The 17,942-nt window shown below is 62.2% G+C and overlaps 3 protein-coding genes across 3 annotated transcripts in view; all 3 read left to right on the top strand.

Annotated features, from left to right (window-relative positions):
* The window catches only part of LOC119698312, a 5,288-nt gene extending 4,161 nt beyond the window's left edge, over positions 1-1,127 (top strand). The window contains exons 5-7 of the mRNA XM_038130069.1: positions 641-652; positions 794-941; positions 1,103-1,127. Coding sequence (XP_037985997.1) covers positions 641-652; positions 794-941; positions 1,103-1,127 — 185 coding nt within the window. The remainder of the gene's footprint in view (positions 1-640; positions 653-793; positions 942-1,102) is intronic.
* LOC119698285 (zinc finger protein 629-like) lies at positions 38-4,311 on the top strand. Its single transcript, XM_038130020.1, has 4 exons — positions 38-551; positions 794-907; positions 1,103-1,213; positions 2,182-4,311. Exons 3-4 carry the CDS (start codon positions 1,195-1,197, stop codon positions 3,090-3,092), a joined length of 930 nt encoding a protein of 309 aa, XP_037985948.1. The 5' UTR covers positions 38-551; positions 794-907; positions 1,103-1,194; the 3' UTR covers positions 3,093-4,311.
* A 2,943-nt stretch (positions 4,312-7,254) lies between these two features.
* ZNF777 (zinc finger protein 777) lies at positions 7,255-16,040 on the top strand. Its single transcript, XM_038130018.1, has 6 exons — positions 7,255-7,472; positions 8,291-8,683; positions 9,805-9,931; positions 10,390-10,503; positions 11,460-11,714; positions 13,575-16,040. Exons 1-6 carry the CDS (start codon positions 7,449-7,451, stop codon positions 14,666-14,668), a joined length of 2,007 nt encoding a protein of 668 aa, XP_037985946.1. The 5' UTR covers positions 7,255-7,448; the 3' UTR covers positions 14,669-16,040.
* Positions 16,041-17,942: the final 1,902 nt, after the last annotated feature.

Genomic DNA, 17,942 nt, shown 5'->3' with positions numbered 1-17,942 from the left:
TTCTGCTTTTTCTTTTTTCCCCCATTTATTTCTTTGAACAGAAGATTCCTGCAGTCCCTCTGTGCCAGGGAGAAAGGTGAAGGGTAACCACAGCCCCCACTCTCCTGTTTCCAAAGCAGTCCCGTGTCCTGCTCCTGAGGCACGGGAACGCAGCTGCAGGGGATCCGGGGATCCGAGCCTGGAGCTTGGAGGAACGTATCTGTGCTTCATCCCAAGGTTTCCCTTGAGAAACGAGGTTTAGGGCTTTGGCTCCCGTGTAAGGCAAACGGATCCACCGGAGCAGAGGTGGAGTTTAACCCCCAGGGCCTCCCACATGTCTGGAAGTGAAGTTTTCTGCTCTCCGCCCAAGGAGAGATGGTGATTGTCCCCTTTCCCCCACCAAAATCCGCGAGCAGCCCGTGACTCGGACGAGTAGGACGGAGCGGTCCTGGCTGGAGGGAACCGCACGGGGAGGGCAGTGCTGGCAGCTCTGCTGCTGCCCCCGAGCTGAAGTCCCCATTGTAATGGATCCGCGGACCTTAGCGCACAGGAGAAGACAGGAGAGCCTGCAGGTAAGCCTGGATGCCTTTTCTTCCTGTCCTCCTCACGCTGCAGGCTGGGAGGTGCTCCTCACCTGAGCTGAGTGTGCTCCTGCATCCAGGGCCCACGCAAGGTGAGCGGGGCAGAGGGCTGAGAGCAGCTTCCTAAGCCTCTCTCGTTCGTTTCCCAGCGAAGGAAGGTTGGTGGGCAAAGGCTGCAGAGTCGCTCTCCCGCCAGGGCAGGGGAAACATCCTCATCCTCTTTTTATCTGCAGATGCTGCCATTTCCAAGCCTGAGCTGCTGACACGGATTGAGCAGGGAGAGGATCCCAACACTGAGGATCAGGAGGACTCTGAGGGAGGAGAGACCCCCACGGACCCCAGCACTGGTGAGCCACGAGATTCCTGGGACTCGGGGGGGAGGTGGAGGCAGACGTGGGGTGTTCTGTTTTGTCAGCTCTCTTCTCAGGTGCGGGGGGCTTTGCTTTCCTGCTTGTCTCCCACCCGATGCATCCGTCTCTCCCGGAATCCTCTAAAGCAGCTGGAAGGTTGGAGTGTAACTCCTGCTCTTTTCTCCTGCACAGAGTTTTTCTTCCCCGGGCCCGATGACAGCTCGTGGGGTAAATATGAAGAGACTCTGGCTGAAAGCCACGAAGGCTCTGAGGAAGAGGAGAGCATGGAGGTCCCTGGTACATGTGAGTGCACTGAGCTGCTTTGGGAAGTGTCCCTTGCCTAGATGTGCTTTTGGCTTCCTGCCCTCATTCCCAGGAGCAGCTCAGCTTTTCTGGATGATGCTTTTCCAGAATTTCAGAAAGTTGCTTTGAGTCACAGTTTATACCATGGGGGATCCTTCACCCTCAGGCACTGTCCAAGCCCATGAAGGAAAAGAAGTTTCATTCCCTTTTCCTCTGTTTTTTTGGGCTTTATCCTAAACCACAAGTTCTTAAAGGCCTGTCCTGCTTCAGCAACCCTCTTTTTTTCGCTCTGGCTACCTATCTATAGCTAGATTATATATATAATATTATGTTACAATATAATTGAAGGCAGGAAGTTGCTGGAGTGTGTCCAGAGAAGGAAATGGAGCTGGGGGAGGGTCTGCAACACCAGGATCAGCTGAGGGAGCTGGGAAGGGGGCTCAGCCTGGAGAAAAGGAGGCTCAGGGGGAACTTCAGGTTCTGCACAGCTCCCTGATAGGAGGGGACAGCCGGGGGTGGGGGGGGTCAGGCTCTGCTCCCAGGGAACAGGGACAGGAGGAGAGAGAACGGCCTCAGGCTGGGCCAGGGAGGGTCAGGTTGGAAATGGGGAAAATTCTTCCCTAAAAGGGGCTGTTACACATTGGGACTGCCCAGGGCAGTGGTGGAGTCTCCATTGCTGGAGGGATGTAACATTTGTGTGGCACCTGGTGACGTGGTCAGGGGGTGGCCTTGGCAGTGCTGGGGGATGGTTGGACTCAATGACTTCTGAGGCCTTTTTCGACCTCAACGATTCCAAGGTTCCAAGTCAAATCCCTCTGGACAGAGCAGGTGCTGGCCTCACAGCCCCATCAGTGCCAGGCTCTGAGCTGGGTGTGCACAGCAGAGACCTCCCGTGTCCCAAGGGAACTGAGTAAGTAACACCCCAGTCCTTGCCTCCCCAAATGACACCGGTGTCTCTGCTCCACCAGACGAACAGCCGTGCGATGAGGAAGGCTCCGAGAGCCTGGAGCTTTCCAGGTCGTTGACAGGAAAGTGGGAAGAGGTTTTCTCCAACCCGGAGGAGGAGATGCAGTCGAGCAGCAAGAGCCAGGGCGGGTCGGCCCCGCCGCAGCGAACGGCGACGGGCAACGGGCTGAGGCGCTCCGTGCGCCGCGGGAGAGACTTGGCCAGGAAGGATCCCGAGGAGGCGGCGGCCGACAAGGGGCCCTACATCTGCTGCGAGTGCGGAGAGAGCTTCCTGGACAAGCAGCTCTTCGCCACCCACCAGAAGGCGCACGCCAGCGAGGAGGCCTGCACGTCCCTGGAGCGCGGCGAGAGCTTCCGGCAGAAATCCAAAGCCAAGGGCCAGGGCCCCTCCCGCTCCAAAGCGTCCAAGCGCCCCGACGGGGAGAAGAGCTCGGGATTCAAGTACGGCTTCGTCAGGCACCAGGTGAACAACATGGTGGAGAGGCCCTACACCTGCTCCCAGTGCAAGGAGAGCTTCAGCCTGGAAGTGAGCCTGATCCTGCACCAGAAGCTGCACACGGGGAAGGGCGACGGGCCGCTGACGTGCACCTACTGCGGGAAGGACTTCCGAGACCTCTCCAAAGCCATCCGCCACCAGCGCATCCACACCGGGGAGAGGCCCTACCAGTGCACCGAGTGCGGCAAGAGCTTCATCCGGCGGGACCACCTGCTCAAGCACTGGCGGGTGCACACCGGGGAGACCCCCTACCAGTGCCCCGTCTGCGGGAAGCACTTCCGCTACAAAGAGTCCCTGAATTGCCACCAGAAAATCCACTCCCGCAACCCGCGGCCCGGGGAGGATTCCCAGCACAACCTGGGCTCGGCGGGCACCCAAACCGACCATTTCTGCGTGAAAAAAGAGACTAAGCAGTAGCCGTGGTGGGGCCGGGGCAGGAGGGCTCGCGGTGACCGTGACGGTCTGGCAGGTGGACGTGCAGCATGATGGCAGGTGACTTGTATCGCAGCTAATCCATGTGGTCATGCTACGAAGCCCGCTTTGGTGAAGCACCCAAGGAATTCCTCTTAAAGACTCTGCTCGGCCGGCCCAGGCAGCTCTGGGACCCCGCGGGGTTCCGTGGCGCTTCCACCGCGGCGCAGGCCCCGCGCTCGCTGTTCCCCACGCAGGGTTGGATTCTGCCCGGAGAGAATAATCCCGAGCGATTCTCTGGGCTCCGTATTTAGCAGGTGTTCCCCCACCTATCTTTGTGCATATTCAGGAGTGACAAGCTTTCGCTTTCTTTTTTCCACTCGTTTCACTGCAAGGCTGGAAGCGCGAGGAGGGAGGGAGGGAAGGAAGGCGCCGTTCCCGGCCGGCCGCCCGCTCCCGCTGCGTCGCCGCGTCCCGAAAGGCTGCGAGGCCAGGACCGGGATGAAGGCAAGAGAGGCGAGGCTGAGAGGTGGTCGGGGCACGACGTGGGATTTGCGGAAGGCGGAAAAGCGGAGAGGAGAGCGCGGCAAAGAGCGGGGTGAGATAAAGCAGGTGCAGGAGAAGGGGCTGAGGACATTGGAGCAGGAGGAGCCGGGAAGGGCAGCGTTTGGAGGCGTGCTGGGGTCACTCACACGAGGAGGACACGTCTCCGTGCTTTTGAAGGGTGTCGCTGGCACCAGCCGAGCTGCGGTTCCCCTCTGGCCCGAGGGAACGGCGCCGCTGGGCCGACACGCGGACTCCTGACAATGAAGGTGATTTTATTATTATTTTTTAACTGGGTTTGGTCTCACTCAGGTAAGTCAGACGAGTGAAAGCAGCTTCTCCTAACCCCTGTAAAGAGCTGTTTGGTTTTTAGTTAACCTAGAAGTAGTCTTATTATTATTAATTATTATTATTATTATTATTAATTATGATGATGATAATACTACAAAGAAAGGTGTGACACTATATTTCACAGTTGCTCTAAAACACTTCCATGTATGCGATAACCGCCCAGAGTTTTCCAGCTGTTTGTGTAAATATTGGATGACTTCTGGAGCTGTTGGTGTTGTTCTGAGGTGGCTGTACGTGGTGTCTCTTCGCTCTGTATCGTCAGCTGCTGGTTCGTGACCGTGTTTTGTAATAACTTTTGTAAAGTCTGTCAATACAGTGTTTCCATTCTGAATTCTGTCCGTGTCAGCCCTTCCTGGGTACCTGCAGCTCCCTCATCCTGCTCCTGGCTGGAGCTTTTCCAGGTCATTGAGGAGCTCCCTCATCCTGCTCCTGGCTGGAGCTTTTCCAGATCATTGTGCAGGTCCCTCATCCTGCTCCTGGCTGGTACTCAGGAGCTTTTCCAGGTCATTGTGGAGCTCCCTCATCCTGCTCCTGGCTGGAGCTTTTCCAGGTCATTGTGGAGCAGGTGAACAGCACAAGCCAAGCTGAGCTGGAGAGCCAGGCCTGGCAAACGAGGCTGCTCTGGGATGTTCCATCTGGGATTGGATGTTTTAACTTGATTTGGGTTTGTGCTCCAGGAGCCAGCCTGTGCCACACACAGATGGGCTGTGGACAGCTGAGGAATCCTTGGATCCGTGGTGGGATGGAGCTGGGACATCCCACGCCCAGGATGAGGGACAGGGAGAAGCGCTGGTGGCTGTGGCCACCTCGGAGCTGGGATCCTGGAATCCAAGGATGGCCTGGAAGGGGCCTCACCGGGTGCCCAGCTGGTGCCACCCACTGGGTGTTTTTTCCTTCCAGGCTCCCTCTCAGCCCAGCAATCCCCAGGCTCCTCCCTGCCAGAGCCCAGCACATGGAGATGGTTCCCTCTACCCACCAGAGAACCCCCGAGCTCCAGCGAGCCCCAGGGGTTGTTCCAGCTTGGGACCTGGTGTGGGAGGGGAGAGGGCAGAGCCACCATGGGGATGTGGCACTTGGGGACCACAGAGACCGGGGAGTGCCAGAGTCCCTCAGCCAGCCCAACCCGTGCTGGGTGCCCGGGGGGATAGAGTGAGTGACCCCAGTGAATCCCCCCCATGCTCTCAGTGAATCCCCCACACTCTGAGTGACCCCAGTGAATCCCCCCACATTGAGTGACTCCAATGAATTCCCCACCTCCATGCTCTGAGTGAATCCCCCCAGTGAATCCCCCCACATTCTGAGTGACCCCAGTGAATCCCCCCACATTGAGTGACCCCAATGAATTCCCCCCCTCCATGCTCTGAGTGAATCCCCCCAGTGAATCCCCCCACATTCTGAGTGACCCCAGTGAATCCCCCACAGTGAATCCCCCCACGCTCTGAGTGACCCCAGTGAATCCCCCCAGTGAATCCCCCACGCTCTGAGTGACCCCAGTGAATCCCCCACGCCCTGGAGCCACTCCGTGGAATGGGGCTGCCCCAGGTGGGCATGGAGATGCTGGAGATGGATTATGGGGAGAAAGAGGGAGAGGGAAGAGCTCAGGGAAGGAGCAGCCTGTGGGATCCAGGCTGTGGAGGGTGGGCGCTGCCAAGGGCGAGGCTGAGCACAGGGAGACACCGTGGGGACACACGAGTGACCCTCTGGTCACACATGTGCTGTGTGCGTGCACACAGGGCTGGTCACAGGCACACAGCTCTCCAGGGACAGGGCTGTATCCCAATCCTGCTCACTCCTGGCAATAACCACAGCTGGTGATCCACACTCATGTCCACAGGGACAGCCTCCCACAGCCAGGGCCAGGCACTCCCTCTGCACTGGGCTGTACAAACCCAGCCAGGGACACCCCTGAATTCCAGAGCTGCTCCTGGTGTCCCCTCCCGATGGACCAGCCCTGGACAGGGGTTGTGGAGCCCAGGAGGGGCCTGGACAGGGGGTCTTTAACTGGGGGTCCCCACCTGCTGCCATACTCCTGTCCTCCCCCAAGCCCAGGCGATCCATCCCACTTGTCCTCTCCCTTTTCCCACAAACCAAAGGGTTTCCTGCCATTCCCTGTGCTCAGTGTCACCAGCTTCCCCCCCAGGGTGTGCCAGAGCAGGCAGGGATGGGATGGGGCAGGCAGATGGGATAAGACAGGATACAGTGGGACAGGATGAATGGAATGAGATGGGATGGAACTGGATGAGACGCGGATGGAATGGGATGTGATGGGACAAGATGTGGGATGGGCAGGGCGGGACTGGCTGGGATAACAGTGGACACACAGCATGGATGGAATGGGATGGGACAGGGTGGGATCAGACAGTGTGTATGGAGTGGGATGGGCCAGGGCATGGAGAGACAGCGCGGATGGGGGGGACAGGAGCGCATGGATGGGACAGAGCGTGGTGGGACAGAATGGGGCAGGACAGGATCGGGAAGGACAGGACAGGATGGGGTGGGATGGGGTGAGAGACAATAGGAATGGATGATGTGAGACGGGAACGGATGGGACGGGACGGGACGGGATGGGATAGGATGGGATGGCATGGGATGGGATGCTGCGGTCGGGTCCGGCGAGGAGGCCGAGAGGTGGGAGGGAGGGGTCGCTCCATTTCCACGGCGCCGCCGCCTCCGGCCGCCATTTCCGAGCCCGCAGGGATGGGCGGCGGGGACCCGACGGGCGGGGCCGGAAAAGCCGCCCCGGGGCCTCCGCAGTGACCCCCTGGTCCCTCCCCTGCCCCGCCATGTCGCACCGAGCCCCCGCACTCTCCCGCACTTGCCCCTGTCGCTGGCCCCAGTCACACCAGCCCCTCCCGTCACCGTGCACCGCTCCCCGGTGCCTTCCCCGTTACTCCTCGGTGCCCCCGTCCCCCCGGCTCCCCGCTGCCAGCCTGGCTCCTCGGGAAATCCCGAGTGCCGGCAGTCCCCCAGTGCCGCCAACGCCCCCAGCCCCGTCAGTTCCCCAGTCTCCCGGTCCCCGCAGTCCCCCTCGGTCCCCCCGGTCCCCGCGGTCCCCGGTGCGGGCGGTGCCGCGGGGGGGCCCCGACGGGGCGGGGCGCTGATGCCGTCGGCCCGCCAGGGGGCGCTGTGCGGCGCGCGCCCGGCCCGCTCCGCCCCGCTCCGCGCGCGGTCCGGCGGCGGCAGCGCCCCCTGGCGGCGCGGCGGGGCAGCGGCGCGGCCGGAGCGCCGGACCCGGACCCGGACCCGGAGCCGCGCTCGGTGTCGGAGCCGCCGCCGCCCCCGCCCCGCCGCCTCCGCCCGCCGGGCCCGCGCCGCCTCCGCCCCGCCCCCCGCCGCGCCGCGCCCCCGCCCCGCCGCGCCGCCCCGCGCCCAGCCCGATGCCCGGCGGCGGGCGGAGGTGAAGCAGCGAGCGGGCGCTGGATCCTCCCGGCCGCGGCCCCCGGGGCCCCGGGCACGGAACAAAGGGCCATGGCCGAGGGGGCCCCCGCTCAGGTAAAGGGCGCCCGCCCGGCGCGGGGCCGGGCCCGGCGCGCACCGCCCGCCCGCGGCTCGCGGGCCGCACGTCGGGGCTCACGGGCCGCGCCGTCGGGGCCGCGGCGGGCGGGGGGGGCGGCGGGCGGCGGGCGCTGTCAGCGCGCGGGGCCGCGGCCGCCCCCCCGGGGCGACGGGCGGGGACGGGACGGGCGGCCCCGGGGGGGGGCGGCGGCGCCGCGCCGAGCGCGCCCGGGCCTCCGCGGCCGGCGGCGCCCGCGCTGCCGTCGGGGCCGGGCCTGCCCGGCCGCCGCGCCGCTTCCCCCCCCCACCGCCGCCGCCGCCGCCGGGCCCTGCGGCCCCCCGGGACCGACCCGCCGCCGCCCCCGCCTCCCGTGTCACCGCCCGGTCCCCATGGCGACGGGGCGCCCGCAGCCCCCCGGGTGTCCCCTCGCCGTGCCCATGGCAACGGGGCTCGGCCGGCCCGTGTCACCCCGCGCCCCCCCCCCTCCCGTGTCACCTCCCGGCCCCGCGCTGTCACCTCCCCCCACCCCCGCCGCCGCGGGTCCTGCGTGTCCCGTGGGACCGGCACGGGGCCGCCGTAAGCGGCTTAGCGGCGACACGGGGACGTCCCCGCCGCCCCGGCGAGCGCTGGGCCCCGCAGCGGCCCCCCCGCGGGGTCCGCGTGGCCCCGGGGATGTCCCCGTCGCCCCGAGGATGTCCCCATCGCCCCAGGGGGCGCCGTCACACCGGGGGCGGGGGGGTCTCTATCACCCCGGGAGGGTCCCTATCCCCCCTGGGGGCGTCCCCCGCCCTGACCCGCGCCCTTGTGTCCGCAGGCGCCGGAGCCGGTGCGGCCGCCGCGCTGCCCCTCGCCCCTCCGGCCAGCCGCCGGCCCCGAGCGCACCTCGGAGCGGGAGACGCAGACGGCTGAGCTGTCCCTGACCGTGGTGGCGGCCGTGCAGGCGGTGGAGCGCAAGGTGGATTCCCACTCCACACGCCTGCTGGACCTGGAGGGTCGGACGGGGATGGCGGAGAAGAAGCTGATCGACTGCGAGAAGACGGCGGCGGAGCTGGGGAACCAGCTGGAGAGCAAGTGCGCGGCGCTGGGCACCCTCATCCAGGAGTACGGGCTGCTCCAGCGGCGCCTGGAGAACATGGAGAACCTCCTGAAGAACAGGAACTTCTGGATCCTGCGGCTGCCCCCGGGCAGGAAGGGGGAAGTCCCCAAGGTAACGGTGTCCTGGTGCGGGAGCCGGGCGCTGCACCCGAAATGCTCCCGGAGGGCAGGTCCAGGATGGGTGAGCGGGGACAGCCCTCGCTCAGGTGAGAGTCTCTCACCATTGCAGCTTCCCAGCTCATCCCCTGCTGGGGCTAAAATATGGAGGGACAGAGGCCTGGGAGGACATCCTGGTACTCCGGCCAGAGGTTTCAGTTCTGCTCCACTGCGCTGCACAGCCCTGGGGCCGTTGACTCTTTTTCTTGTTCATTTTTTTTTTTTTTGCCACCATTTCTAGAAACCCTGCAGATTTTGTGGTTCTCCCGTTTTGACCACCTTGACGCTGCAGAGTCTCCCAGGCCAGGGAAGGAGCAAGTGGGAGCTGCTGCCGCAGGGAAGGGGGAAGCTTTGGGATTCAGGAAGGCAGATGAGCTCCCTGGGCATAGCTCTGGAAAGAGCCCACCATCAATATTCAGTTCCTACTTGAATTTCACAACCTTCCTGCTAAAAGAGTGTGCAAATGAGACCACGTAGGACATGGGAGAGGGAGTATCTCTGGAGAGAGCAGAGAGGATCAGGAAAAGGTGGGTTCAGACCCCGACACCCCGTTAGTGCAGTTGGGGGACAGAACTGGAGCGCTGCGTTCCCTCTGAAGAGCTCCACTCCAACACGGCACAGTGTGCACATCCTGAATCTATCCCTAGGTGTTATTCCTCGGCTAACAAGCTGGGAAGCTGCAGATGGTGGGCACACAGTAACCAGGGATAACGGGGAGCCCTGTGGGCCTGGGTAGAGTTCTCCCTGGAGTTCTGGGGAAACTGAATCCGGGAGTTACGTCAGCTCATCAATAGGGATGAGTCCAGCCCAGCTCCTGGGTTTTCTCTCCCTTATGGTCCCCCAAGCCTGATCACCCTGCAGAGAGCAGGGACCGAGAGGAGGAGCTCGGGCTCCTTTGGGGAAATCCCAGTCTGGATTCACCACCAGGAACCATCCGTCTGGTTGAGTCCTTTATTCCCGAAGAAATACCTGCCCAGGGGTTGTTTTAAATGCAAAAAGCAGCTCGTTGGTGGCCTCGGAGGAGCTGCAGCCTGGCTGTGTCCGGGCTCCTGCTTGAAGCCGCTGTTGGAATTGCAGGTGCCGGTGACCTTCGATGACGTGTCCGTCTATTTCAATGACAAGGAGTGGGAGAAGCTGGAGGAGTGGCAGAAGGAGCTCTACAAGAATGTGATGAAGGGGAACTACGAATCTCTGATCTCCCTGGGTAAATACGGGGTGTCCTCGCCCTTCTGAGGGACAGGAGGCTCCTTCTGGCTCCTCCTTGGAGATCCCCGTGGATGAGACCCAAATGTCCCATTTTAAAGCCTAAAAACACCAGGAGGATGTTTTCAGTCTGGGTTTATTCCAGCTCGTGCCGTGGTGGTGTTCTGGCTGGGTGAGGGATGCCCTGTGGGCAGGTGGGCTGGAAACCTCCCAAACCTCTTCCAGCCACAGTTATGCCGTCAAAACCCAGCTCCTTCCTTCCCCATGGCTGCTGGGAGGGCTTCCTGCATCCTCTGGGGCAGCAGTGGGTACCAGCCCGTGCACCCCTCCAGAGGCTTTTGCACCTGTGGATGTTCCCGAGTGTCCTCACGTGTCCCCTGCATGCTGGGAAGAGGTGGAAGCCAATATCAGATTCCCAGTGCAGTAATCCCTCTCTCTCACCCCTCTGTCTCTCAACAGACTATGCAATTTCCAAACCTGGTGTTTTGTCTCAGATCGAGCAAGGGGAGGAATCGCGGGGCAGGAATGAGCAGGACCTGGAGGAGAGTGAGATCATTACTGATGCCACGGCAGGTGAGGCGCCAGGGCAGCCCTGGGTTGTGTTCCCAGGAGCTGCTCATCCCAAGGCTGGAGCAGATGTTGCTGGGAGCTGTGGCTGATGTGGTTTATCAGGAGAAGCCTTGCCTAGGAATGGGATAAATCGGGCTGATTGCAGGTTTGATGTCCAGGTACAGCTGAACATAGAAACCAGGGCAAGCAGAGCCTGGAGAGTTGGGCACTGGGAGCCCTTCCCAGCAAGGGAAGCATCTGCAACCAGACCAGGTCCTCAGGGAGCCGGTGTGCCCGGCAAGGACGGAGAACTGGGTCCCATTGGGAGAGCCCATCCACCCAGAAAACCCTCCCCACCCTCTCTTTGCATGGATGGCGCCTGGGTTTATCCTTGGAGCATCCTCCTGGGCAGGGAAGCCTGGTCCCAGGCTGTGTGCAGGGAGATGGGATGGTGAGGGCCAAGACTGGGCTGGGAATGGGGCACCAGTGACCCTGAGCCCCAGAGCAACTCCTGCTCTGTGATAAGGGGGCTGATAAGGAGATAAGGAGTGGCCTGGAGGAGATGGTGTCACCTCTGCTCGTCATCCCTGATTCCAGGCTGTGGATGTGGGGTCACGCCAACGCCCTCCTTGTGCTCTCCATCACAAGGATCTTGAAATTAAATTGAGGCCAATGGGAAGGGGAAAATCACGGGCCCACGTGGATCTGGGGGACGTGGGGTGGCCGAGGGGTGCTGAGCTGTGGCACCACGGCCCCAGGCTGGGTGGAGCGAGTTCCCTGTGGCTGTGAAGGGTCCTGGGCTGGAGCTGGGAGCGTGGCAGCGATGGGTGAAGGGCAGGAGCTGAAGGGAGAGCAGAAGAGGCCGAGCAGATGAAACCCTCAGCGGGATCAGCAGCCGGAGCCGGCGGGGATTGCTGGGAGCAGGTCCCTGATGCTGGCTCCTGGGAGTGATGGCAGGTGGCAATCTCTCCTTGCTGCAGCTGGAATAAGGGTGGTGATCAAAACAGAGGAGCTCCTTCCTGAAGACAGCCCCGAGAACCCCGAGCTGCACGGGATGTCGGGGCAGTCCGAGGGCAGCTTCCAGAGCCCGGACGAGGAGGCGGCCTGCGAGAGCCCCTACGGCTCCGTGTCCCCACCGAGGGACCTCCCAGGGACCAGCCTCGGGGACTCCTCCGAGTACGGAGCCGACTTCAGCGAGATCCAGAGGGTCATCGTTCACCACGGGGGCTGCACAGGTGAGACGCTCGGGACATCTCTGCACACGTGGTGTGTCAGGGACAGGAGGCCGGGGGGGGCTGTGGTGGGTTAGGAAAAGGTGGGGAAGGGGTTGGATGGACAGGAGGAGTTAAATCCCCCCAGAACCAGCACCAGAAGGAAGGTTTCTGGCTGCAGCGACTTCCAAGAGTGGCTCTGGTCACACCTTGAGCTTGGAGGAGGAGGCAGCACGTCCATGGTGGACACAGAACGTGGTCTCTGAGGGCTCCTGTCCTGCTCAGGAGCAGAGCAAGCACTGGCCCAGTCCTCTGAGTCCGGGAAAACCCCTGGTTACCCACGGAGACCAAGAGAAGATGTGTCTCAGGCAGTGTTCTGTGAGAGCCCCAGTGAGCCCTGCTCCCAAAACCCCGCTGTGGCAGAGGGCAGGAGGTTGGTGTGAGGTGTGGAGGAGTGGATGGTTGCACACCGGACACTGCTGGAGGAATGTGGGGGGTTCTGCAGGTTGCCACGTGTGGGAGTTGCTCGGGGCAGCTCCACAGGATAGGGAAGAATGTGGCTGGAGCTCTGTGATTTGCGAGCTGCCAGGAGGGAAGGGGAAGGATGAGGTGGTTTGTGGAGAGATGAGATGATGGCACCGAGTGTTTCGTGTGTAGAATCCTGCTGCTGGAGTGGCACATACAGGCCAAGTCCTACAGCTGTGCTGTAAGGCTGGGGATGGGAGAGCAGGGAGATGAGAGGTTGGGAACGGTGGGTTCCTTCCTCCTGACGGCCTTGTGGTGGTGTAACACAAACCAAGACACAGAAAGTTGGGCTCTTGAGGGCCTCAGCTCTGTCTTGTGGGTCCTGTGGTCTGCTCAAGGCTTTGTGAGGGAAACCAGCCAAGCCACCAGGGGGCTGAAGCTGATCCTGGTCTGAGAGCCACTGCCTCTGCCAGGGCTCGTGGCCGGCTGGTGGGGCTGGGCAGGAGCTGCGACCGTGCTGGCCGGGATGGGGGCTGAGCCCCCAGGCCCATAGAGGGGGCAGGGAGAAGGACCTGGTTTTTCCCTTCCTCGGAGGGAAGAGGGCCATGGCTTTGAGACATCCACTCACATCAGTTTCCTTTTCTTGGGAAAGTGTAGCTGCTCTTCCTGGGAGAGCATTTAGGCCTGGCTCACAGCCCAGTGTGGGGTGACATGAGGGATGCCCTGTGGGCCTTTCCTTGGGCCGTGCTGGCCGTGTGTCCTGCCGTGTGTCCTTGGGATGGCTGCTCTCACCAGAGAAAGTCCCCAGCTCACTTCTGGCCTTGCTGACACGAAGGGGAGCCTGGCCTGCTGCCATTGCCATTCCGTCCCACTGTTGATCCATCCCACTGCTGGGTGCTCTGGGAAGGAGAGGGGTGAGTCTCTCACCACACCACAGCAGGGGGGCTGAGGGGAGGGGACAGTCCCAGGCGGGCTGTGCTGTCCCCAGAGCAGAGCCGGCAGCCCGGCGCTGTTTCTGTCGAGCGGTGCTGTGCCAGGGGTGTTGTTGCAGCCCAGTGAAAGGGCAGCAGATGGAGCTGCTCTGAAATCACTCAGCCACCCGAGCCCTGGTGAACCCACGGTGCTTTTATCCCTCACATCCTGCAGCAGCACAAAGTTGCCAAACCTTTTGGCAGGCGGTCGCAGCGCACCCTCCAGAGGAGCCTGGTCGGGGTGGTTTGTCTGAACTCCATGTTTTGGGGGCACATGGCCCATCCCAGCGCTCCGGGCTCCACCTGCAGCCCCATTTGTAGCACAGGCTGGCTCCCAGAGCACAAACAACTGCAGGAACCCATGCGGGTGTTTCTGTAGCACCCAGGGGTATAAGAGGCCACCCCATCCCACCCAGCGACCCTAATGCTGTTTGATTTTCCCCCTCAGAGGACGGGATCGTGATCAAGACGGAGGAGGAGGAGGAAGAAGAGGAGGATGACCCCGACACGCTGGAGCCGTGCGCCATGTTCTCGGGCCGGAGCGAGGCGCCGGCGTTCCCCAGCCACGAGGCCGGGCTGGGCTGCGAGGCGCAGTGCAGCTCCAAGGCGCAGCCCCGCAGCCTGGCCCGCGTCCGGAAGCCGTCGGCCTGCGAGAGGGACTCCGGGGACATGAAGCCATCCGGCGGCCAGCAGCGCAACCGGACGCGGGAGAGACCCTACATCTGCCCCGAGTGCGGCAAGAGCTTCATGCTCAAGATCAACTTCATGATCCACCAGCGCAACCACCTCAAGGAAGGGCCCTACGAGTGCCACGAGTGCGACCTCAGCTTCCGCAACAAGCAGCAGTTCCTGCTGCACCAGCGCAGCCACACGCGCCGCGGCGTGGGGGTCCCGCGGCGCCCCGAGCACGGCCTCAAGCCCCCGGCGCGGCCCCCGCCCCCGGGGAAGCCCTACAAGTGCTCCGAGTGCGAGAGCAGCTTCAGCCACAAGTCGAGCCTCAGCAAACACCAGATCACCCACGTCGGGGAGCGGCCCTTCACCTGCGGCGAGTGCCGGAGGAGCTTCCGCCTGCAGATCAGCCTGCTCATGCACCAGAGGATCCACGCGGGCAAGAACGAGATGGCCTTCCTGTGCCCCCAGTGCGGCAAGAACTTCACCCGGCCCTCCCACCTGCTGCGGCACCAGCGGACTCACACCGGCGAGCGGCCCTACCAGTGCAGCCAGTGCGAGAAGACCTTCAGCGAGAAGTCCAAGCTCACCAACCATTACCGCATCCACACGCGGGAGCGCCCGCACGCCTGCGCCGTCTGCGGGAAGGGCTTCATCCGCAAGCACCACCTCCTGGAGCACCAGCGCATCCACACGGGCGAGCGGCCCTACCACTGCACCGAGTGCGGCAAGAACTTCACGCAGAAGCATCACCTCCTGGAGCACCAGCGGGCGCACACCGGCGAGCGGCCCTACCCCTGCACCGAGTGCACCAAGTGCTTCCGCTACAAGCAGTCGCTCAAGTACCACCTGAGGACGCACATGGGAGAGTGAGGGGCTGCCAGGGCTTCCTCTCCCTCCCTCCCTCCATCCCTCCCTTCCTCCTCGTCCTCCTTCTCCTCCACTGATCTCTCCCACCCTCCCTCCATCCATCTCCCCCCACCCCGGCTCAGGGCATGGACATCAAGGAAGCTTTGTGTGGTAGCGCCGCTGGTCTGGTGGAGACTCGGCCGATTGGAAATAAATTAATGAATTAAAGCAAGCAACGCGCGGCAAAATTAAAAGATTATATATGTATAAAATTAACAGAAGCAGCTGATTTAGGGGGAATCCTCACCAACAAGCAAACAAACCACCAACAAAAGAAACCTGTACACAGGGTGTTTTGCCGGAGTAGGACTCGTAACTGCTTTTTAAATCTACTGTTTGGTTTTTTTAATAAATGTGGAGGAACTTTTTATTTGATAAGCAACCTTAGGATGGGCAAGATTTTATTTTCGGTTTTGGTTTTTGTTTGTTTGTTTTGTTGTTTGTTTTTTGTTTGGTTTTTTTTTTTTTTTGTTAACTGCTCTGTAGGCTGATTCTGGCACAGTCACTTTTTGTCCAGGAGCTCTGTGGAGGCGCTGCCTCGTCTGGGCTGGATGTGACAGGAGGAGCTCCAGCCGGGGGGAGGTGAGTAATGAACAGATGCAGCTGATGAGGAAGTTCTGCGTGTGTCTAGATTGGAAGCGCTGATAGGTGCCTGCCCGGCTCGCGGGGCTGTGATGCACTCCTGAATTATACAATAGAATAAAATTCTAGTTGCAGTAAAAGACCCTTTTTCTGCTAGGACCCCTCCACAAGGCTCCCCCAAACACTCATTCCCAGCGCTCAGTCGTCCCACCGGGGGCTGGCCCTGCTGCCCCCGAGGCCATGGGGTGCCGTGGGTCTGGCCGTGAGGTGCTGTGGGGCCAGCAGGGACTGAGAGCAAGACCTTGTTGTGTGTAACTGCTGTGCTGTCCTTGAGCCGCTGCCGGGGGCATCGACCGTGCCCTCCCTCCTCAATGGCAGGAGCACCAAGATTCCTGCCCCGGGGAGGAGCAGCTCCAGGCTGGCTCCAAGGAAAGACCTCCCTGCTCCTGGGCACCTGCTGCCGGGGTGGGTGGGACACGATCCGTCTCCCTGCTGTTGGTCTGAGCTCCTGTTTGTACCAGCTCGGTTCCTGGGGATCCCAGCTTGTCCTGGCTGCAGCTCCTGACGGTGGGCTGTGGCTGGGTGAGAGCCATCCAAAGGGCTGGGCTGGGGCTGCGCTGGTGACACCAGCTGGGGCTGCGCTGGTGACACCAACTGAAGCTGGGCTGGTGACTGCAGCTCCCGGAGCACGCCGAGCTCCCTCCTGGTGCTGTCAAATGTCGTGTTGGACAGTGGCATCAATAAACAGAGCAATGATGGCAGAAGGTGTCAGGACCTGTTTATGCCTTTGCAGAACCAAAGTCCTCATCCAGGACCTGGTGTGTGAACCCCTCCTAAGCTGGGATTTACGGCCTCTTGGGTGCCAGAATGTGCCAGAGGGACGCGCAGCCACATGGAGCTGCTGAGAGGCGCAGCTGCTCATCGCTGTGGGTGGCAGCATTTTGGGGCTGCCGGGGGATGCTCCTGCCTTCCCACTGCTGGGGTGGTGCCTGCAACTGCCTGGAAGAAGTTTGGGCTTTTAGGCCAGGATGTACTGTCTGACAGGAGCTGACACTTCCCATTTTTGGAACTTGGCCAGGCTGGATGAGGCTTTGAGCACCCTGGGAGAGTGGAAGGTGCTCCTGCCCTTCCAGGGAGGTGGAACAAGGTGAGCTTTGAGGTCCCTTCCCACCCAAGCCATTCCAGGATTCCATGAAGAGTGCTGTGGTGGGGCTGATGTGCTGGGAGGGAGGTGTGGGGCAGGACAGGAGGGCCTGGCTGCAGCCCTGTGTCCCTCAGCAGCCTCCCTGCATCCCCTCGCCAGGACTGGCTGCAAGTATGGGAAAGGAGAAATGAAAAGCAGAACTGAATCTGGTTGTCCATGGTCATGTCTGTCACACAGGCAGTGACACAGACCTGGCAGAATCCTTTTTTCTTCCTAAGAATGGACGAATTCAGCTTTTTATTGGCAAAGAACCAGCTGAGGTGCCTGTACCAGGCTGGCTGTCCCCCGCAGTGCCAGGAGCTTGGTGTGGCCAGGCTGGCAGTGGCCGTGCAGTGGCTCTGTCACTGGGCCCCACACGGCAGCTCCTGGCCCTGGTGCTGCTCCTCGCCCGCCTCACACGGCTCTAACAGCCTCGGCCACTGGACACTGCCGGGATTTAACAACATCCCGGTGACCTTCAGCAGCTCAAATGTCACCAGTGCCTCTGCAGAGACAGCTCCCGTGCCAGTGGGACAACACGGCCAGCGTGGCCCTGAGTGCAGGTGGCAGGGACTCTGGAATCCACGGTGGTGACAATTGACAGACAGAGTTGTCCCGTGGTGGGACACGGACTGGACGGCTCCTGTCCCTGCAGCTTGGGCCACCGGTGACACTCAGCCAGCCTTCCCTGGCCTGGGCTGCTGGAAGAACTGGACACAGATGCAGCCAGAAAGCAGCTCCAGGAACAGGGGACGAGCAGGAGCCACCGCTGTCCCCACCTGGCTGTGAGATGGGCAGTGTACCCCCGGGGCAGCAGCCCAGGGACCCCAGATGAGTGGGGACATGGGGCTGTCACCCCGGGGTGCTGCAGGGACGGCGGGCAGGGGGCTGGCAGCGCCGTCATGGCCTGTCCCAGCCGCTGGCCCAGGGCCTGGCAGCCACCGGGGCAGGGAAGCTGGCAGTGGGGTGGCAGGGACACTCAGGAGGGCACGGCCACGGCAGGGCAGTAAGCGCCTGGAGAGGGATTTGTTCGACTGCTTTATCGTGTCAGGGGGTGGACGGTGCCTCCAAAACACTCCTGGGGCCCCGGCTGGCAGCACGGGAGCGTGGAGGAGGAGCAGAAGCCACGGCTGAGTGCGGGGCCTTGGTTTTGGGCACCCAGCCCCCTCCGGCGCCGGGCCCAGGGCAGCAGCACAGAAGGGCCAATGTGGGCCCAGCAGGCCGAGAAGCAGCAGGCAGCACGAGGGGCTCTGCTGCACCCGGCGCTGCTGCTGCTGCTGCTGCTGCTGCTGCTGCTGCTGCTGCTGCTGCTGCTGCTGCTGCTCTCGGGGTGCTCTGGAGCCGGGCTGAGAGTGCAGCAGGCGCTGGGAGAGGCGCCGCAGCCACGCGGTGCGGGGATGGAGGCCGGAGCCCTCGTGCCCGCAGCAGCCGGGGCTCTGGGGGATTTCGGGCGAGCAGGCCGGGCCCGGCAGC

The sequence above is a fragment of the Motacilla alba genome, chromosome 2, assembly GCF_015832195.1.
Source record: "Motacilla alba alba isolate MOTALB_02 chromosome 2, Motacilla_alba_V1.0_pri, whole genome shotgun sequence".
NCBI lineage: Eukaryota > Metazoa > Chordata > Aves > Passeriformes > Motacillidae > Motacilla > Motacilla alba.
This window is presented reverse-complemented; position numbering and strand designations above follow the sequence as displayed.